At 37.1% G+C, this 20,371-nt stretch overlaps 1 protein-coding gene across 1 annotated transcript in view; it reads left to right on the top strand.

The window, feature by feature from the left end:
- Positions 1-395: 395 nt before the first annotated feature.
- LOC126238612 (parkin coregulated gene protein homolog) overlaps positions 396-20,371 on the top strand; it is a 117,812-nt gene continuing 97,836 nt past the window's right edge. Inside the window, exon 1 of the mRNA XM_049947803.1 lies at positions 396-635. Within this exon, the coding sequence (XP_049803760.1) occupies positions 396-635 (240 nt within the window). The remainder of the gene's footprint in view (positions 636-20,371) is intronic.

Raw genomic sequence — 20,371 nt, forward strand, 5'->3', positions numbered from 1 at the left:
AAAAACGATACTTTTCTGCATATTAAAATCTCCGATAAACGTATCGTTTTTGGTATGATTTGTTAAATAAAACGTCAGACAATAATGTAAGCATTCCTAAATGGCAACAAAACTTCAAACGAAATGAAGTAATTATTACTACGACACAGCAAAGACAAGAAAAGTTGCTATAGCGAGTTGTTACAGTTACCTTTCAGTGTTAGGAACGCAGAATTTGAAAATAGATTTACGACTGACGCATATTTTCGATTGACTGAAAATCGATAATAACCTCCGTTGCTAGGCGAAATAAACAAATTGGTAGATTTATAGGCCGGTGAATTCAGCTAGCAAATTTACCAGGACAAGGAAGCCATAGGTGGTGCAGTGGGCAAAATTATTGTTTTGTTGGAGGGATGGTGACTGGGAGGGAATTCCGTGAAAGCCTGCGTCAGAAAGGGCGCAAAAAACGCGTAGTGCCCGGCTTCACGGTGCAGTCCCTGCAAAGCGGAGTTGTCGTCCAAGGGCCGCCTCGCGTTAGTGCAGTTCGCCCGCGCCAACCACCAAAGGAGTCAATCTTCAGGAAGGCTTACCTCCGTGGGGACTTGCCAATATCCTTGGCTTTCGATACCTATGGCACCAAGCTCACCTGGAAGGTAAATACCGCCGAATACGGCACCAATCGGAAATTTTATTTTCCACTTGAAATCCACATTTATTTTGCGCAAGATTACAATTTGGTTGGCAACCTTCTAGCAGACTTTTTCCAGTTCTCGAAATTTCTTTATTACAAGCCTGGTTCATCTGTAATACGTTTTTTTCTCGTAAGTGTGTGTGTGTGCGCGCGCGAATATTTAACCGAACCTGTGCATCCCCTGTCTCAGACAAGCATAACGGTAGTTACCACAGACATGGTGTAGTAATAATCAATGACTTGAACTTTTTCGTGAATAACTTGCTTTTTCAATTCCATTTCGATAATTTTTAAATTTAGTGTTGTACATGGTGAGATGAGGTGGAAAATAGATATAAGACTAGCTATGATAAGAATTCGGAAAGTTAAGAAATACATGAATTTTTACTACTTTCATACCAATGTATTTTTGATATGTGTAGCTTAGGACAACAGGTTATTCTAGATCTACATCCCTATCAGTATCCTGCAAATAAGTTTGAAGTGGGGCGACTTCTATAACACGTTTTAAGACATAAATATTTTCATTTCTATTGAGTTTTGAAACTGATGCAGCCCTGTGGAAAATAAATATTTTGTAAATAATTCTTAACATAGCAGAGAACTACAAAAATGGGATAAATTCTGGTGCCCGATTCCACTTGTCGGCTTGGGGAATCTATGAAAGCAATGGATGGTAAACATATGTAGCATACGATAAAATTACAATCACATTCACGCTGTTATTTACTTAGTCGTGAATTATATATCGGAACGAACTGAAGATAACGAAAATAGTTAAGAACAAGCATTAAAGGTAATTTATGCGACTAGAAAAGTACAGAAAACCTTCAAATTGCAATATTAATACAGTAAAGCACATGGTGGAGTCATACTGTTATAGAATACCATTAATTTCATATTAATTATTGAATCTAACGGAGAAACGCAGGAAAGTGGTGGTTTTGGGCAGGGAGAAATTAAAATTTATTAGAAAAACGGGAAAATTAAATGAGTGACAACAAATACGAAACTGAAGCATAAAATGTGAGGAAACCGACACAAAATTCTGAAAGAGAACCCGGTACATGTCAAACGAATATCTACAAGAAATAAAGAATATTGGAATCGATAACTAGAATTAACCTATGTAGGTAATTCCAGTTAAAGATTCCAACCGCTCCACGATTCATATGTAAATTATTTTTGCAGTTGTGTGCACTGAAACGTAATACCATTTCTACATTTGTAATTGCTCTCTAAAACTACTGTGGTATATAACAACAATTGGAATCGGTAACGAGAACTGACCTTCTACATAGATCAATTCTAGTTACCGTTTCCTGGTCTAGTGTAGCAGGGGATACAACCAACACAACGGAGGATGCTAAGTTCACCCAACCTTTGAACAATGACGTCACAAGTCGCCAGAGTGCATGTATTACAAAGATGAAAGAGCTGAGGAGAATGTTGAGAAACAAAGGAATGCGAGAGAGATAAACTTTATTTCACATATGTAAGGGCCAGTAGTATTTTCTCGTCAACGATATCGCGTGTTTGTATCCTAGTATTTCTCCGCAAAATACAATGGAAAGAAATGAATGAAATTACTAGCAAAGAATACATCACATTACATGTATGTCAGTTGTATTTCGAAAGTCTTTCGAACTGTATTGCTTAAGTGCAGTACGGGATACAAGTTCAGCGTAGTCGATTTCTTAGTTTCAACTAGCATTGCTGCCCTGTTGTTCACTTGAACTATGTATCCCCTGCTTCACTAAACCGCAAATGAAACACCCGATACAAATTAAAAGCTCATTCGAAGTGTGTTGCTTAAGTACAGTACGGAATACGAGTTTGTCGTAAGGCGATTTCTTCGTTTTCAATATCATTATTGTCCTGCTCTTCACCTGAACGATGTATCCTCCGCTTCAGTAAACCCTAAGTGGAACACGGGATACAAATTGTAGATGTGCTGTTTATTTCGTCTCCGCTATTATCAACAGTCTTTTCTTACGTACATATCAGTATTACTGACGACAGAAGGACCTACGTATGTAATATATGTATACCAGACTTCCATTGACCTCGATATATGTACACTGGTAACGAATAGGTGGAAATACACGTATGTCACATTTTATATGTTTTGATTGTTTATTTAATCTTTGTGTTTCACTTGTTGAAAGGGAACTACACATTGATCTTGTCAAAAGCCGAGAAGCGATTCTTCTTAGTGTTGTAGCTCCCTTCAGTAGCTGATAAGTGTTTTTTGGCTTAAAAAAAAATCTCACGAGATAGAATAAACTGATCCTACTTCATTAAGCAATCAATAAAAAGACTAAACTAAAACATAACAGCAAAAGCTGTTATGTTTTAGTTTAGTTTTTTTATTGATTGCTAAATGAAGTAGGATAAGTTTATTCTATCTCGTGAGATTTTTTTTAAAAAAAAGCCAAAAAACACTTATCAGCTACTGAAGCATCTGTATCTTAGGCTCAGTTTATTCTATCTCGTGAGATTTTTTTTTAATAAGCCAAAAAACACTTATCAGCTACTGAAGCATATTGGTGGAATAAGAAAGTGAAATATGGTAAAATAGTGAAATATAGATAAACGATCGCTTTTAGATTCACATTCAATTATTTTAATGATAGCGCTTATTAGAACACAGAACCGCTTTATTATCTATGCCTCGAAGTGAAGACATTACTATCTATGTCTAAGGAATGACGTCATTGTTCAAAGCCGACGGGTTGTATCCCCTGCTTCACTAGACCCCCGTTTCCAATATTAGTACATTTTTACAGTAGTTCAAAGAGCAATTACAAATGCAGAGATCATATTAACCTACATTTTAGGGCACAAACATGCAGAAAAAAAACATACTAATTAATGAATCATCGAATGGCTGGAATCGGTAACTAGAATTGACATATGTATATGGGAAGTCAATTCTAATTACCGATACCAAGTTTTCGATGGCTCATAATTTTGGGCATTTTTGCAGTAAATCTGTGCAATATATTTTTGTAGTATTTCTAGATTTCTAAGTGATATCAGAACTACTTCGAAAAACTAATAATTATTGTAGGTACAGCTTCCAGATTTTTCTCTTATTCATAGTAATGAAGGTAGTAATACCATACGTAGAAATCCTGTAACATTTAGTGCATACACTTGTTCAAACCATCTAAATAACGAACTGTGGAATAGTTGGAATCCACAAAACGTATATAGGCTTAGGTACGTTCCAGTTACCGATTTCACTATTTGTTAGAGACTACTTTTTGCCAATTTTCGTTGCTTGTGTACTTGTCCAGTAGATTTTACAATTACTATTAAAAGTTATTATGACTTCGCCATGCGCTGTACTATACTGGATGTAAAGATTCTCTGTGCTTTCCTTACTCGCATATATTACTATAATAATTTATTTCAGACATGTATATTTCTCTTTTTCTGCTCTCATTTATTTCCGTTAGCTTTAATTCTTGTCAGTATAATTTGTGGCTGATTAATTAATCACGTGAACGTAATTTTTATCGTATGCTACATTCGTTTGTTCACAAAAATGATCAGTTGTTTCCAAAGAGACGCCACATAGGCATGGCTCCCTTTGGCATGGCGCCAATGCTCGAGGCTGACGAGTGGAATCGGACACTAGAATTGACGCCAAAAATGTGACTAATAAATCAAAGGTACTGGAGACCTGGCAGATTTTTTGCTCCAAATGTCCATGTTAGTATGTTCAAACTTAGTTGAACTTAGTTGACACAATATTTATCGGCTCTTTTAATGTACAAATTTAAGAATAAAATATAAAAATTTTAAATTTTTTTTAGTGTTCAAAACAATTTTTCAAAATTTGTAAACCTATTGTCTTACCGTTTCATCTGTCTGTATTATATAAATATTTATTAATAAAAATTTAAAAAGTCACATTTTTATAAGTTTTTACAAATTACTTACTGGAAGGAAAACCCCCATCACAAAATTTATGAGAATTGCACACTACATTATTTGGTTATTCTGTTACTAGGTGGTTCAATCAAAAAAAATGGTTCAAATGGCTCTGAGCACTATGGGACTCAACAGCTGAGGTCATAAGTCCCCTAGAACTTAGAACTACTTAAACCTAACTAACCTAAGGACAACACACACATCCATGCCCGAGGCAGGATTCGAACCTGCGACCGTAGCGGTCGCGCGGTTCCAGACTGTAGTGCCAGAACCGCTCGGCCACCAGCGGCCGGCGGTGGTTCAATCAAAATAGGCAATTTTTTGTGTGTAAATTGTTAAAAAATTTTCAATATTCTGTGTATTCAGTATTTAATTTCTGGTGTTAAAACCCTGTTGGCAACATTGTTTTCACCTCTCTTCTGTTTGTTTCAGTAACATCAAACTTTGCATACAAATCATTCCGCTTAGAGATTTGTATGTGGTTTAAACTTTAAAATACTGCTTCACTGAGGGAATATAGTAGTGAAAGGGTATATGTGCGGTCCATGAAAACAGACAAAAGAAGAAAAAGTAAAAAAAAGTGAGAAACACTTTTTGGAAATCTGGGTGAATAACTGCAGAAATATCTTGGTCCTCAAGTTACACTGTTACCATAACAGCCATTGTGTAAGAATTTCTATGCTCAGTAAAACGAGAAATTTAGTGATAACTTATGTGCAAGATCACAGTTACCAGAACGTGAAACTGAAAAGGCGACACAGATGTTTGTACTTCCAAGGATGAAGTTCTTGATGTTAGCATTTCTGCTATAGCCTAACTTATCCCCCCACAAATGCCATGGCAGGCTAAATACAAGTTTTACACAATCAACATCCACAAAACTTTGCAAAATGTACAATGTAGATCTACCTGGTGCAGAAATCGAAGGCAGTGGCATGAACACCCATTGTGATGTATGGTTTCAAAACCTAACCACACCAGTCTCTCGGTCATTTATTCTGAGAAGGTACAATTACTAACACTGATACCGGATAGTTACTCAGAGCAGCAATTACAGAAATAGATACCCATTTCCTCAAATTACTTAATTTCAAAGGCCCATAAAATAAAGAAGGAAAACAGTATTTGAGCATGCGCAAATTCTTACTGTGAACACCATCTGCTAGATGGTGCTCTGGAATATTACCTAACTGAGAACAAAGATTGTAGCAGGCAAAGTCCTAATAACATTGATGTTATCTCTGTAAGTGAAAATAGAAAGTTAAAAAGATATATGACAAAATCAGTAAGAGAGACATACCTCCTAATGAAGGAGGAGAACCTAAGTTTAAAAATTGGTCTCACAAAATTCTCGTCCTTATGACCAAAATGGGTACAGTGCCAACCAGTGAAGAAAATATACACTTGCATTTGCTGCACTAATTTGAAACTTACCTGTTTATCCATGAGAAGCATCTCAGGAAAGAAGTACACAGAGATTGACTTGATGCTTTTGTGTATATGACAAGAGCCACAAGATAAATATTGGCTGCATTGCACCTTCAGGATACTGACAATGGCATAACGTGTGCTCTGTGGTAGAGTAGTGAGTTGGTGAAGAAGGCAGTTGAGCCAGAGATTTGTTACAAATGTCACGAAAGGTGTACCTCACCATCATATCCACGGCATTCAGAGACAGGCCATAGCAGAAGTAAAATCAACCACATCCCACAATCCTGATATATTGGTTCTTCATTTCAATTCTGCTGATAACTGACCCTTCACTTTGTCAAATGAAGTTCAAAATTACCACTGGCAGACACCATCAATGTCACTATTCACATGTGTTACTCACTTCCTTCGAATGGCACACTGTTATTGATGATCTAATTCATGACAATGCACTTACATGCTGTTGTTGTTGTTGTTGTTGTTGTTGTTGTCTTCAGTCCTGAGACTGGTTTGATGCAGCTCTCCATGCTACTCTATCCTGTGCAAGTCTCTTCATCTCCCAGTACTTACTGCAACCTACATCCTTCTGAATCTGCTTAGTGTATTCATCTCTTGGTCTCCCTCTACGATTTTTACCCTCCACGCTGCCCTCCAATGCTAAATTTGTGATCCCTTGATGCCTCAATACATGTCCTACCAACCAGTCCCTTTTTTTGTCAAGTTGTGACACAAACTACTCTTCTCCCCAATTCTATTCAATACCTCCTCATTAGTTACGTGATCTACCCATATAATCTTCAGCATTCTTCTGTAGCACCACATTTCGAAAGCTTCTATTCTCTTCTTGTCCAAACTATCCTATTTATCGTCCATGTTTCACTTCCATACATGCCAACACTCCATACATATAGTTTCAGAAACAACTTCCTGACGCTTAAATCTATACTCGATGTTAACAAATTTCTCTTCTTCAGAAACGCTTTCCTTGCCATTGCCAGTCTACATTTTATATCCTCTCTACTTCAACCATCATCAGTTATTTTACTCCCTAAATAGCAAAACTCCTTTACTACTTTAAGTGTCTTCATTTCCTAATCTAATTCCCTCAGCATTAACCAATTTAATTTGACTACATTCCATTATCCTCGTTTTGCTTTTGTTGATGTTCATCTTATATCCTCCTTTCAAGACACTGTCCATTCCGTTCAACTGCTCTCCCAAGTCCTTTGCTGTCTCTGGCAGAATTACAATGTCATCGGCGAACCTCAAAGTTTTTACTTCTTCTCCATGAATTTTAATACCTACTCCGAATTTTTCTTTTGTTTCCTTTACTGCTTGCTCAATATACAGATTGAATAACATCGGGGATAGGTTACAACCCTGTCTCACTCCCTTCCCAACCACTGCTTCCCTTTCATGTCCCTCGACTCTTATAACTGCCATCTGGTTTCTGTACAAATTGTAAACAGCCTTTCGCTCCCTGTGTTTAACCCCTGCCACCTTCAAAATTTGAAAGAGAGTATTCCAGTTAACATTGTCAAAAGCTTTCTTTAAGTCTACAAATGCTAGAAACGTAGGTTTGCCTGTTCTTAATCTTTCTTGTAAGATAAGTTGTAAGGTTAGTATTGCCTCACGTGTTCCAACATTTCTACAGAATCCAAACTGATCCTCCCCGAGGTCTGCCTCTACCAGTTTTTCCATTCGTCTGTAAAGAATTCGCGTTAGTATTTTGCAGCTGTGACTTATTAAACTGATGGTTTGGTAATTTTCACATCTGTCAACACCTGCTTTCTTTGGGATTGGAATTATTATATTCTTCTTGAAGTCTGAGGGTATTTCGCCTGTCTCATACATCTTGCTCACCAGATGGTAGAGTTTTGTCATGACTGGCTCTCCCAAGGCTGTCAGTAGTTCTAATGGAATGTTGTCTACTCCCGGGGCCTTGTTTCGACTCAGGTCTTTCAGTGCTCTGTCAGACTCTTCACGCAGTATCTTATCTCCCATTTCGTCTTCATCTACATCGTCTTCCATTTCCATAATATTGTCCTCAAGTAGATTGCCCTTGTATGAACCCTCTATATACTCCTTCCATCTTTCTGCCTTCCCTTCTTTGCTTAGAACTGGGTTTCCATCTGAGCTCTTGATATTCATATAAATGGTTCTCTTCTCTCCAAAGGTCTCTTTAATTTTCCTGTAGGCAGTATCTATCTTACCCATCGTGAGATAAGCCTCTACACCCTTACATTTGTCCTCTAGCCATCCCTGCTTAGGCGTTTTGCACTTCCTGTCAGTCTCATTTTTGAGATGTTTGTATTCCTTTTTGCCTGCTTCATTTACTGCATTTTTATATTTTTTCCTTTCATCAATTAAATTCAATATTTCCTCTGTTACCCAAGGATTTCTATTAGCCCTCGTCTTTTTACCTACTTGATCGTCTGCTGTCTTCCCTACTTCATCCCTCAGAGCCACCCATTCTTCTTCTACTGTATTTCTTTCCCCCATTCCTGTACAACCTCTGGTTCTTTCAGTTTATCCATGTCCCATCTCCTTAATTTCCCACCTTTTTGCAATTTCTTCAGTTTTAATCTACAGGTCATAACCAATAGATTGTGGTCAGAGTCCACATCTGCCCCTGGAAATGTCTTACAATTTAAAACCTGGTCCCTAAATCTCTTGTCTTACCATTATATAATCTATCTGATACCTTTTAGTATCTCCAGGATTCCTCCATGTATACAACCTTCTTTTATGATTCTTGAACCAAGTGTTAACTTACATGCTATGCTGTCAAAATTGCAATTGATGAAATAACGTCTTGAGGGCATGCTTTTGCTAAATAAGTGTATGCAGCTGGTGGTAAGGCATCTTGTTTTAAAAAACTGATTTTAGCTTCATGAGCTTGGAAAACACTGTACAGAAAATGAGACAAGAAAATGGATATTTTCAGCAACACGGCATGGTAATCGGGTAGGAGTTCTCTGTAAACGTCTTGAAACAAAGTTTGATGTCGAGCATGAAGCTGTTGATAATGTAAGAGATGCTATTGGGTTTATATATACCATATCAGAATTACTGGAAAATATTAGACTTTTACTGTAAACTGGGGTTAACTGTGACCCAATTTTTGTCTGTGTTTTTGTATATGGCAAGAAAACAAAGAATAGTGGAGAGAGAAAATTTCATGTACTTTTTCTAGTATTATCAAAGTATTGTGCCATCAATTAAAAAAGATAGTAAACAAAATACATAACATCCGTTGCTGTTGCACAACAAAAAATGGACCAATATTACCTGCACTTGGGCCTACTTCGATTCATTCAGTCATTTATGCATAAAAAATTGGTAATATAAAAAGTTGGGTCAAATAAACTCAACAGATATCCCTAAAGTAGACATTCAGGAGCATGAGGAATAAGTAAAACACTAAATTTTGGAGGCAAAGACAGGAAATATTGAATTTTTTTCAGAAAGCAACATAGTAAATATACGTGTGTAGTATATTTCGTCAGTTGACTAATTAAGTTTCAAGTTAGATGGTACACTATGGTAACCACATGCAAAGACAATAAATAATATGTTAAGAATGTTGTACAGTCTGGATATGAGCCTTATTACACAAATTACTGAAGCTCCAGTATTTGAAAGTAGCCACAGTTTGTTAGCCATGTTTGACTGATAATTCTTATCAAATCCTTCCAAGGATAAAATAGTTTATCTTTATTGTTGTGGCTATTTGGAGTAGGACTTTAGAACCCTCATCCATCATCTCCAAATTACTTAAAATTCTTTGTCATATGAAACTAGCATATTGCCAAAATGCTAATTTATCTTTCAATATTTTGTGGTACTGGGCATCATCTTGCACACCAGAGAAAGTTTCAGGATCACCATCAGATACTAACACCATTTCATCTGTGTTTTTGGGTTACTTTGGCCCTAGTTAAAAGTAACCCCATACTTTGCAAAAAGGTGCACCATTTTACAGAAGTGTTAAATATATTATCTAAATCAAATTACAGTTTCTTGCTGTATTACCTAATATTGACAGAATGCAAAATTATACTCACTGTGTTTTTAGCTTAATTGATGTGTACCATACAGGCAGAAGTTATTGGGGTGTAATAGCTGTCAAAATATTTATGATCAACAATGAGTCCGGTGCTACCAACAAATTATTACTTCATGGAACTCACATCCTTTTAGATTGTTATTTGCATAAGTTAAAAGCACACTGCCTTGTTTACTCATGTTCATGATGTAATTTTAGTGACAAAACAAATTTAAAACTATTTTCTGACCAGTGGACCAAAGTTACCTGCAAAGCCTCAAAAAACCGCAGCTTATCACAGCGCTTCAAATAAAAGTACAGTAGGGGAATTCCATTTACAAAAGAGAGAACAGTGGTCTGCTCTGAAGCCAGTGGAAGGAATTCGGTCAAGTCACTGCTGGACTGCATCCTGTAGTGGAACATACACTGCGAGAACTATCTTCCGTGCAGTGCAGCCTGTTACTGTATGTGAAATGCAGAGATCTGAGTATACCTTAGAAAACTGTTGTAAGCAACTTCATTTCTTGTATGTGCAGGTATGACAATCAGTGGTAGGGTCCCTCATGAGCTGTGAGATGTAAGAGTCTCTTTTACAACACCTCGTGCTCCAGCAAATGCTTTCAAATTGCCAGCATCAGCTGTGTGCAGTTCCCATATCCCAAATACTGTTCTTGTTGGCTCATCCTTGTCCACATGCAAATTCAGCCCAGTTACACAAGCTCAATGAGAAGCAGATGAAAAAAATGAATCCTTTTTCATCAGTGCAGTGTTGATTGTTACAGTGTGAGCAATTTCATCAGTCTTCTTATAGAGTAGTTGAAATATGCATTTGATTTTAAAAAAAGTCTTCGACAATCAGTTGATTGCTTGGTAAAATTTACAGACTATTTGCCTTACATTTCAAACACTGAACTATTGTAGGCAATTCCAATCCACGGAATGTCATAGAAAAGTAAAATAAAGCAGTAAAAATTTGTGAAAACTATCACAAAGAGAAAAATTTATAAATCTAACATGCATTTTGTATATCAAATTGTGTTATAAAATGCTTGAACAAAATCAAAAATGTTTCCCCATTCATTTACAGCACTGTAAGAAATAGTTATTTTGTCTCAAAAATATCAATTTTTAATATTTAAGTGTGCAGGATTTTTTACCTCGAATATAGATTGGCCTAACTCAAATATTTTGCGCAGAAGCCTATTACCTACTCTGACTGTGCCTCCCATAAGTACAATAACCAACTAATAAGCTATGCTGTTTTTAGAATTTTCAGGATGGGAGTATTAGAGTGTCACTTTTGGTTTTTTAATTATATTTTTTAATTTTCCCATTTGTTGAGAGATTTTGCCAAATACCCTTATTTAGATAGATCCACAGAATTTTAACAAATCACCAGAAAATGAAAATATTTTATTTTTTGATAGGTGATGTGTGAAGTTATAACATAATTATTTTTCAGCCAGCTTTTAACTATTGATGTTACACATTCGCTTTTAACCTACATGATTTGAGATGAAATTTGCCAGTGCAAGGCAGGTAGTAGGCCTACTTCCCATTGTGCCATGTGCCATGATTGGCTTTATTCCTCTTACATTCACATTTTGATCATGAGGAAGACTGTCTGCTAATACGCCAATGTGCACACTGGAGTTAGCCTAATCATATCTTCACAGTCTGTATGGGAGCAATACATAACAGGCTGTGTTATATTTCTACAATCCTTGCTTATCACTGGTTCTTGAAACTTGTAGGCATTGTTGGCATCTACTGATGTTTATTTTTTGTAAGGAGTTTATTTTTTGTATGGAGTTGTCAGTATTTCCTCAGTACAGAACAGTACTGCCATAGAGCAGCATGCCTTGTGAGGTGGGGAATGATGGCTTTTGCAAATGTCAAGTACATACAGATTTTGGTACTACAGATAACAATTACAAAAACCACAAGTGCTTATCAAAATACATTGCAAATCTTTACACATTTTGTTAATGCAAGTATCATTAGGTTATTACATACCGGTACCATTAATTCGAAATTTTATAAATCAACTTGTTGAGTAATAAAAATTCGTGAAACAATTTCTGTCTAGCTTCCACATATGCCTTCATTACGTTAAATACATCATTACTTCTTAATGTTTGTTGCTTTAAAATTTGTTTAGTGAATACAGACAAATTTTAATTAATTGTTTTTATATTTGAATTGAACTGTTTTTTGTTACTAATTTTCATGAACTGTGGCAACTTATTGTACCACATAAACCCATTAATGTATGGGGTCATATTTGTCATTTTTAATTTAGTTATTTCTCTGCAGTAGTTATTTTTGGACCTGGTGTTGTGATCATGTATATCACTACATACAATTGCTTCAGTTTTCTGAGTGACAGGAAGTAATTGATTTATAGAAGTACAAAGAATAGGAACTGTGTGTTGTAGGAAAATTTTCATTTTTAGCCCAGTCTGTGTGTACTCCATAACTATCTTTTTTGTAGCTGTACTGTGTTAAGGTTTGTGTCTGCACTACAACCCCTTATTTCTATGCAGTAGCTACGATGAGAATTGATTGTCCCAGAATACACAGTTTTCAGGATGTTTGTGATTGCATCGGCATCGAAGCATACTAGTGTTGAGTTTGTATCTGTTCTTGGGCGCCATGACCGACCTCATTTGAACTCTTCTGTCAAGAGAGTTAATTTGGAGCTGGAACGGCTGCTCATGTCGGGTGCGGGGTCACACATTGATGTGGTTCATGTTGATTATCTCAGTAGGTGGGATTATACTAGGCATGGCCTTCACCTTAACAGGAAGGGGAAGGGTAAATTGGCTGGGGAAATAGCAGGAAAGTTAAAGAGGGGAGGCACTGTCATGAGTGGTAAAATGCCAGTGGTTATAGGATTCAGAAAAGACCCTTTTTTTAGGGTAGGGAGGACAGAAAGAAAGCAAATTTTAAGAGAGGTTAGAACTGAGACAAACGTTCAGTTTGAGAAAGAAATCAAAAAACATAATTCCAGCTTATTACATCAGCATAAACAGCCATTGGTTAAGAATTTTCAACTGTCAGCAGATATTTTAACATCACCCAGTTTTAACTCAGTCAATGAGAAATGTCAGCTATCTTTATTGCATCAAAATATTCGAGGACTGAGAAATAAAATTAATGAATTAACTATCTGCATAGATGAATTAGAGTCTTCAAACCCAGCTGACATAATCTGCCTCCCTGAACATCGTGTGACCACTGGTATAGAACGTTTAAGTGTTACAGGGTTTAGGTTAGCATCTCACTTTTGTAGATCAGAAATGGAGAAAGGAGGAGTTGCCACATTCATCAGGAACTGTCATAAATTTAAGAACATAGACATTCATAAATTTTGCTTAGAACAGCATATGGAAGCATGTGCAACAGAATTAGAATTTCGGAAAAAATCCTTCATAATATTAAGTGTATATCGAGCACCTGCAGGTAACTTTAATCTGTTTGTCAACCACCTTGAAGCTGTTCTGGCCCATTTAACAACCAAAAACAAAGAAATAGTGGTTGCTGGTGATTTCAATGTAGATTTCCTTAAAGACTCTCCCAATAAGAACTTGTTTGAGTTAGTAATACTATCATTCAACTTAATTCCCACTGTAAAGTTCCCCACTAGGGTAGCCACTTGCTCACAAACAGCCATTGATAACATCTTTATAGAAAAGTCCAATGAACAAAATTATATTACAAAACCAATAGTCAATGGCCTCTCAGACCATGACATGCAGTTCCTTCTGTTAAATGCTAATACTGAACAGGATATAAAATCTGTTAAATTTGAGCTCAAGAGGGTAATAAGTAAGCCAAAAATTGATTATTTTAGGACACTCCTCAGAGACATTCACTGGACTGATGTTTACAGTGCTCATGGCATGAATGAAAAATATAACATCTTTGCTAATAAAGTGCTTACCTTATTCGAACACTGCTTTCCCCCAAAACTTACCAAGGTTAGAGAAAAGTCTACAAAGAAGCCATGGATTACTCGAGGAATAGGGGTGTCTTGTAAAACAAAAAGAAAACTGTATCTGTCAATCCGAAACATTTCCGATGTTGATGCTATAGCACATTATAAGAAATACTGCAAAATATTAAAGACTGTAATACGGATGTCAAAGCAAATATATTACAAGGAAAAGATAGTCATATCAGATAACAAAATAAAGACAATATGGGATATAGTGAAGGAGGAGACCGGTAGAACCAGAGATGAAGAGGAACAAATAACATTAAGAGTAAATGATACATTGGTGACAGATGTGTATAGTGTTGCAGAACTTTTTAACAAACATTTTATAACTGTTACTGAAAAGACGGGGTTATCAGGTTCGGTAGATGCTGCTATGGATTACCTTAGACCAGACATTTCAAGTAACTTCCATAATATGAATTTGACCCTCACTACCTCAACAGAAATAATGTCCATCATAAAATCTTTAAAATCAAAAACATCTAGTGGGTATGATGATATATCAACAAAGTTAATTAAAGAATGTGATTCTGAGCTAAGTAACATATTAAGCTATCTGTGTAACCAGTCGTTTATCAGTGGAATATTTCCTGAATGGTTAAAATACGCTGAAGTTAAGCCACTGTTTAAGAAGGGAGATAAAGAAATAGCATCAAATTTCTGTTCAATTTCACTGTTGCCAGCATTCTCAAAAATGTTCGAAAAAGTTATGTACAGTTGTCTTTATAACCATCTTATCTCGAATAACATACTGTCAAAGTCACAGTTTGGATTTCAAAAAGGTTCTGATATTGAGAAGGCTATCTACACTTACAGTGAAAATGTGCTTAATTCATTAGACAAAAAATTGCAGGCAACTGGTATATTTTGTGATCTGTCAAAGGCATTTGACTGTGTAAATCACAATATCCTTTTAAGTAAACTTGAATATTATAGTATAACAGGAAATGCTGCAAAATGGTTCAAATCTTATATCTCTGGCAGGAAACAAAGGGTGTTATTAGGAAAGAGACATGTATCAAGCTATCAGGCATCATCCAACTGGGAACTAATTACATGTGGGGTCCCACAAGGTTCCGTTTTGGGGCCCTTACTTTTTCTTGTGTATATCAATGACCTTTCATCAGTAACATTACCAGATGCCAAGTTTGTTTTGTTTGCCGATGATACAAACATTGCAATAAATAGCAAATCAAGTGTAGTCTTAGAAAGATCAGCCAATAAAATATTTGTGGACATTAATCACTGGTTCCTAGCCAATTCTTTGTCACTAAACTTTGAAAAAACACACTACATGCAGTTCAGAACTTGTAAGGGGTGTCCCAAGAGTATATGTCTAACATACGGTGACAAGAAGATAGAAGAAGTGGACAGTGTAAAATTCTCGGGATTACAGCTTGATAATAAATTCAACTGGGAGGAGCACACCACAGAACTGCTGAAGCGTCTTAACAAATCTCTGTTTGCAATGCGAATTTTGTCAGACATAGGGGATATAAAAATGAAAAAGCTGGCATACTATGCTTACTTTCATTCCATAATGTCATATGGGATTATTTTTTGGGGTAATTCATCAAGCCAAGCTGAAGTTTTCCGGGCACAAAAACGTGCAGTGAGAGTTATATGTGGTGTGAACTCAAGAACATCCTGCAGAAGCCTGTTTAGGGAACTAGGGATACTAACTACTGCTCCCCAATATATTTATTCCTTAATGAAATTTGTCATTAAAAATATATCACTTTTTCAAACCAACAGCTCAATTCATGGAATCAATACTAGAAATAAGAATAATCTTCACAAGGATTTAAAGTCACTTAGTCTTGTACAAAAAGGTGTGCATTATTCAGGAACACACATTTTCAATAACTTGCCAGCAGCCATAAAAAGCTTAACAACCAATGAAATTCAGTTTAAGAGAAGCCTAAAGGATTTATTGGTGGCCAACTCCTTCTACTCCATTGATGAATTTCTTAGTAAAACCAACTGATTTGTATATAAGTACAACATAACTTTTGCACAATTTCAGTGCAGTAATGTGTTCATTGAAAATTTGTGTGTGTGTGTGTGTGTGTGTGTGTGTGTGTGTGTGTGTGTGTGTGTGTGTGTGTGTGTGTGTGTTAGTATAATCTAACTTCTGCACCATTTCAGTGCAGTAATGTGTTCATTGTAAATAAGTATTACAGTAGTTGTATTACCTTATAAATAAATAAAAAACGTTTTTATTTTAAATTCAGTGCATTAGTATTTGTAAAATGACTTAGTGTTCATTAAAAAATAACGATCATTCCACTGTGGAATGGTACATTACCTTATTTGTTTTAGTTGTAAATATTTGTCATGTATTGTTGTTTTTCTGACATGTTCCACATCCTGGAGGACCTCCTCACTACAGATCAATTGGAATGAAAGTAAATCTAATCTAATTTGCCGCACAGGGTAGCTGCGCGGTATGAGGCGCCTTGTCACGGTCCATGTGGCTCCCCCTGTTGAAGGTTTGAGTCCTCCCTCAGGCATGGGTGTGTGTGTTGTCCATAGCGCAAGTTAGTTTAAGTTAGATTAAGTAATGTGTAGGTTTCGATGACCTCAGCAGTTTGGTCCCATAAGACCCTACTGCAAATTTCCAATTTTTATCCTGTATTTGTGGAAGAGTGCTGTGAGCTGCAGGTTGCAAATATTAACATGTACTTATATGTAAAAACAAAGATGATGTGACTTACCGAACGAAAGCGCTGGCAGGTCGATAGACACACAAACAAACACAAACACACACACAAAATTCAAGCTTTTGCAACAAACTGTTGCCTCATCAGGAAAGAGGGGAAGGAGAGGGAAAGACGAAAGGATGTGGGTTTTAAGGGAGAGGGTAAGGAGTCATTCCAATCCCGGGAGTGGAAAGACTTACCTTAGGGGGAAAAAAGGACAGGTATACACTCTCACACACGCACATATCCATCCACACATATACAGACACAATCAGACATATTTAAAGACAAAGAGTTTGGGCAACTCTTTGTCTTTAAATATGTCTGATTGTGTCTGTATATGTGTGGATGGATATGTGCGAGTGTATACCTGTCCTTTTTTCCCCCTAAGGTAAGTCTTTCCACTCCCGGGATCGGAATGACTCCTTACCCTCTCCCTTAAAACCCACATCCTTTCGTCTTTCCCTCTCCTTCCCCTCTTTCCTGATGAGGCAACAGTTTGTTGCGAAAGCTTGAATTTTGTGTGTGTGTTTGTGTTTGTTTGTGTGTCTATCGACCTGCCAGCGCTTTCGTTCGGTAAGTCACATCATCTTTGTTTTTACATATATTTTTCCCACGTGGAATGTTTCCCTCTATTATATTAACATGTACTTACTATGACCTTTAGTCCTTGATCATGGAAATATGTACTTAATTCTAATACCCAACTTGTTGCTGAAAATTCACATTCTCAAAGTCTTTGCCATAGAATAAAACAGAGGTGTTACGAGCATAATTTACGTGTACAAGTTCAAATGATGTACAGTGTCACTAATATATGCTAGAAAATGGGAATGCCCAAGGATTGAGCTTTGAGGGCCTCCTTGTCTGACTGTTTTGCTTGTGGATTTTAAAACTAAAAGTTTATCATCAATTTGATGTACTGGGTGATCAAAAAGTCAGTATAAATTTGAAAACTGAATAAATCACAGAATAATGTAGATAGAGAGGTACAAATTGACACACATGCTTGGAATGACATGGGGTTTTATTAGAACCAAAAAAATACAAATGTTCAGAAAATGTCCGACAGATGGCACTTCATCTGATCAGAATAGCAATAATTAGCATAACAAAGTAAGACAAAGCAAAGATGATGTTCTTTACAGGAAATGCTCAATATGTCCACCATCATTCCTCAACAATAGCTGTAGTCGAGGAATAATGTTGTGAACAGCACTGTAAAGCATATCTGGAGTTATGGTGAAGCATTGGCGTCGGATGTTGTCTTTCAGCATCCCTAGAGATGTCAGTCGATCACGGTACACTTGCGACTTCAGGTAACCCCAAAGCCAATAATCGCACGGACTGCGGTCTGGGGACCTGTGAGGCCAAGCATGACGAAAGTGGCGGCTGAGCACACGATCATCACCAAACGATGTGCGCAAGAGATCTTTCACGCATCTAACAATATGGGGTGGAGTGCCATCCTGCATAAACATCGTACGTTCTAGGAGGTGTTTATCAGCCAGGCTGGGGATGATGCGATTCTGTAACATATCGGCGTACCTCTCACCCGTCACGGTAGCAGTTACAAAACCAGAATCATACATTTCCTCGAAGAAAAAAGGCCCGATAACGGTAGATGTGGTAAATCCAACCCATACCGTGACTTTGTTGTCATACAATGGAGTTTCCACGACAGTTCTAGGGTTTTCGGTAGCCCAAATTCTGCAGTTGTGGGCGTTGACAGACCCTTGGAGCGTGAAATGAGCTTCGTTGGTCCACAACACGTTACTCAACCCATCGTCATCTTCCTTCATCTTTTGAAACGTCCATACCGCGAATGTCCTCCACTTCACTAAATTGCCTGGTAACAGTTCATGATGCTGATCGATTTTGTACGGATAGCATCGGAGGGTATGCCTAAGTGCCAACAAACAGTAGTGTATGGAATGCCGGTGCGACGTGCGACTACACGAGCGCTGACTTCCCCATGCATAGACGAACCCACTACAGTTTCCATTTCTTCCTGAACTTTCTTCCTGAACTGTCTCAGCAGCATTACGCCTTGTGCTCGGTCGGCCACTACGGGGTCTATCGTCTAAACAACCCGTGGCTTTGAACTTTGAAATCATTCTCAACACAGCTGCATTTGTCAACGGACCTTTACCCGTTCGAATCCCCTTCCTATGGCAATAGGATTGTAATGTTGAACTAGCACATTCCCCATTCTGATTATACAGCTTCACTAAAAGTGCCTTTTCAGGTAACGTCAATATGCTGCGACTGGTGGTGCATCTGATTCTCTCTCTCATTACAGCTCCTTTTATACACGATTGTCATGCGCAGTCACTGACGTTTTGCTGCCCAAGCATGTGAGTCAATTTTTACCTCTCTATCTACATTATTCCATGGTTTATTAAGTTTTCAAATTTATACTGACTCTTTGATCACCCGGTATATGGATGGTACACTTTTTCTGGTTCATCAGTTATACGGTGAGAAGTTCCATTGCTGCATCATTGTAAAGTATGCCCATGGTTTCTTTCTTTTTTTATTTTCTTTAAAAAAAGAGAGAGAGAGAGAAGCCCATGGTTTACTGAATCAGAAGCTTTGTTCAGATCTAGAAGTATTCCAGCATTATGCACACCAAATTTATGTTACTGCATATTTCATGGAGGAAATTGATAACAGCTGTGGCTGTGCTTAAGTCTTTCCTAAATCCATTTTTTGATTCAGTAAGCATTTCATGTCTTGAGAAGAAGTCTTTTAGTGGGAAGAGTATAATTTTTTTTACTTATTTTACTGAAGGTGGGGATTAGGGTTCTGTAATTTTAAACTTCCTCCTTACTTCTCTTCTTATGGATTGCCTGAATTACATATATTTTTAAGTTCGATACTACCAATCAATAAGGTAAGTAAAGTGTTCAGTGATCTCATTGACACATTTCCTTAACACCAAACTCAAGATACTACCCCGTCCAGATGGTTGCTTGTTCTTTAGCTTTTGTATTGTGTTAAGTATCTCCTTTTGATTCACTTCACAAATTATTTCAAACATACTTTTACCGACTTTGGGAGCAGGTTGCTTACATCAAAACAAGAAAAAAGTTCATATAAACATGTCTGAAAATCCTTCACTTTTAAGTTGTTAATAAAAGTTTATTGTTTTGATGGTTCTTCGAGAGCATCAACACATAAACTCATAATAAATGCTTCAAAGGCCCTCCTCTTACTTCTGAACACACATGCCCTCATCCAGTCATGGACTCTCACACCCTTGAAACTACTCCCTGATGCTTTCAAATGGTTTCACAGGCTTCCATGACACATCGATGAAGAGTTCCTGCATCTGAGTGGTCAGCAGTATAGACCTGTTGTTTCAAGTGTCCACAGAGATAACGATCCAAAGGAATGGGGAAACATACAGGGCATGGAACTGGTCCTCCTCTGCGTATCCATCATCTGTCATGGTAGACACAGCACATTCATTTTTATTTGCAGGAACACATCTTATGGTGGATCTTGGAAGGTGTTCTGGGTAATGTTCCTGAAAGGCAACAGTCTTAAGTCATGCTGAAAGTACAGAT

The sequence above is a fragment of the Schistocerca nitens genome, chromosome 1 (assembly GCF_023898315.1).
Source record: "Schistocerca nitens isolate TAMUIC-IGC-003100 chromosome 1, iqSchNite1.1, whole genome shotgun sequence".
Lineage (NCBI taxonomy): Eukaryota > Metazoa > Arthropoda > Insecta > Orthoptera > Acrididae > Schistocerca > Schistocerca nitens.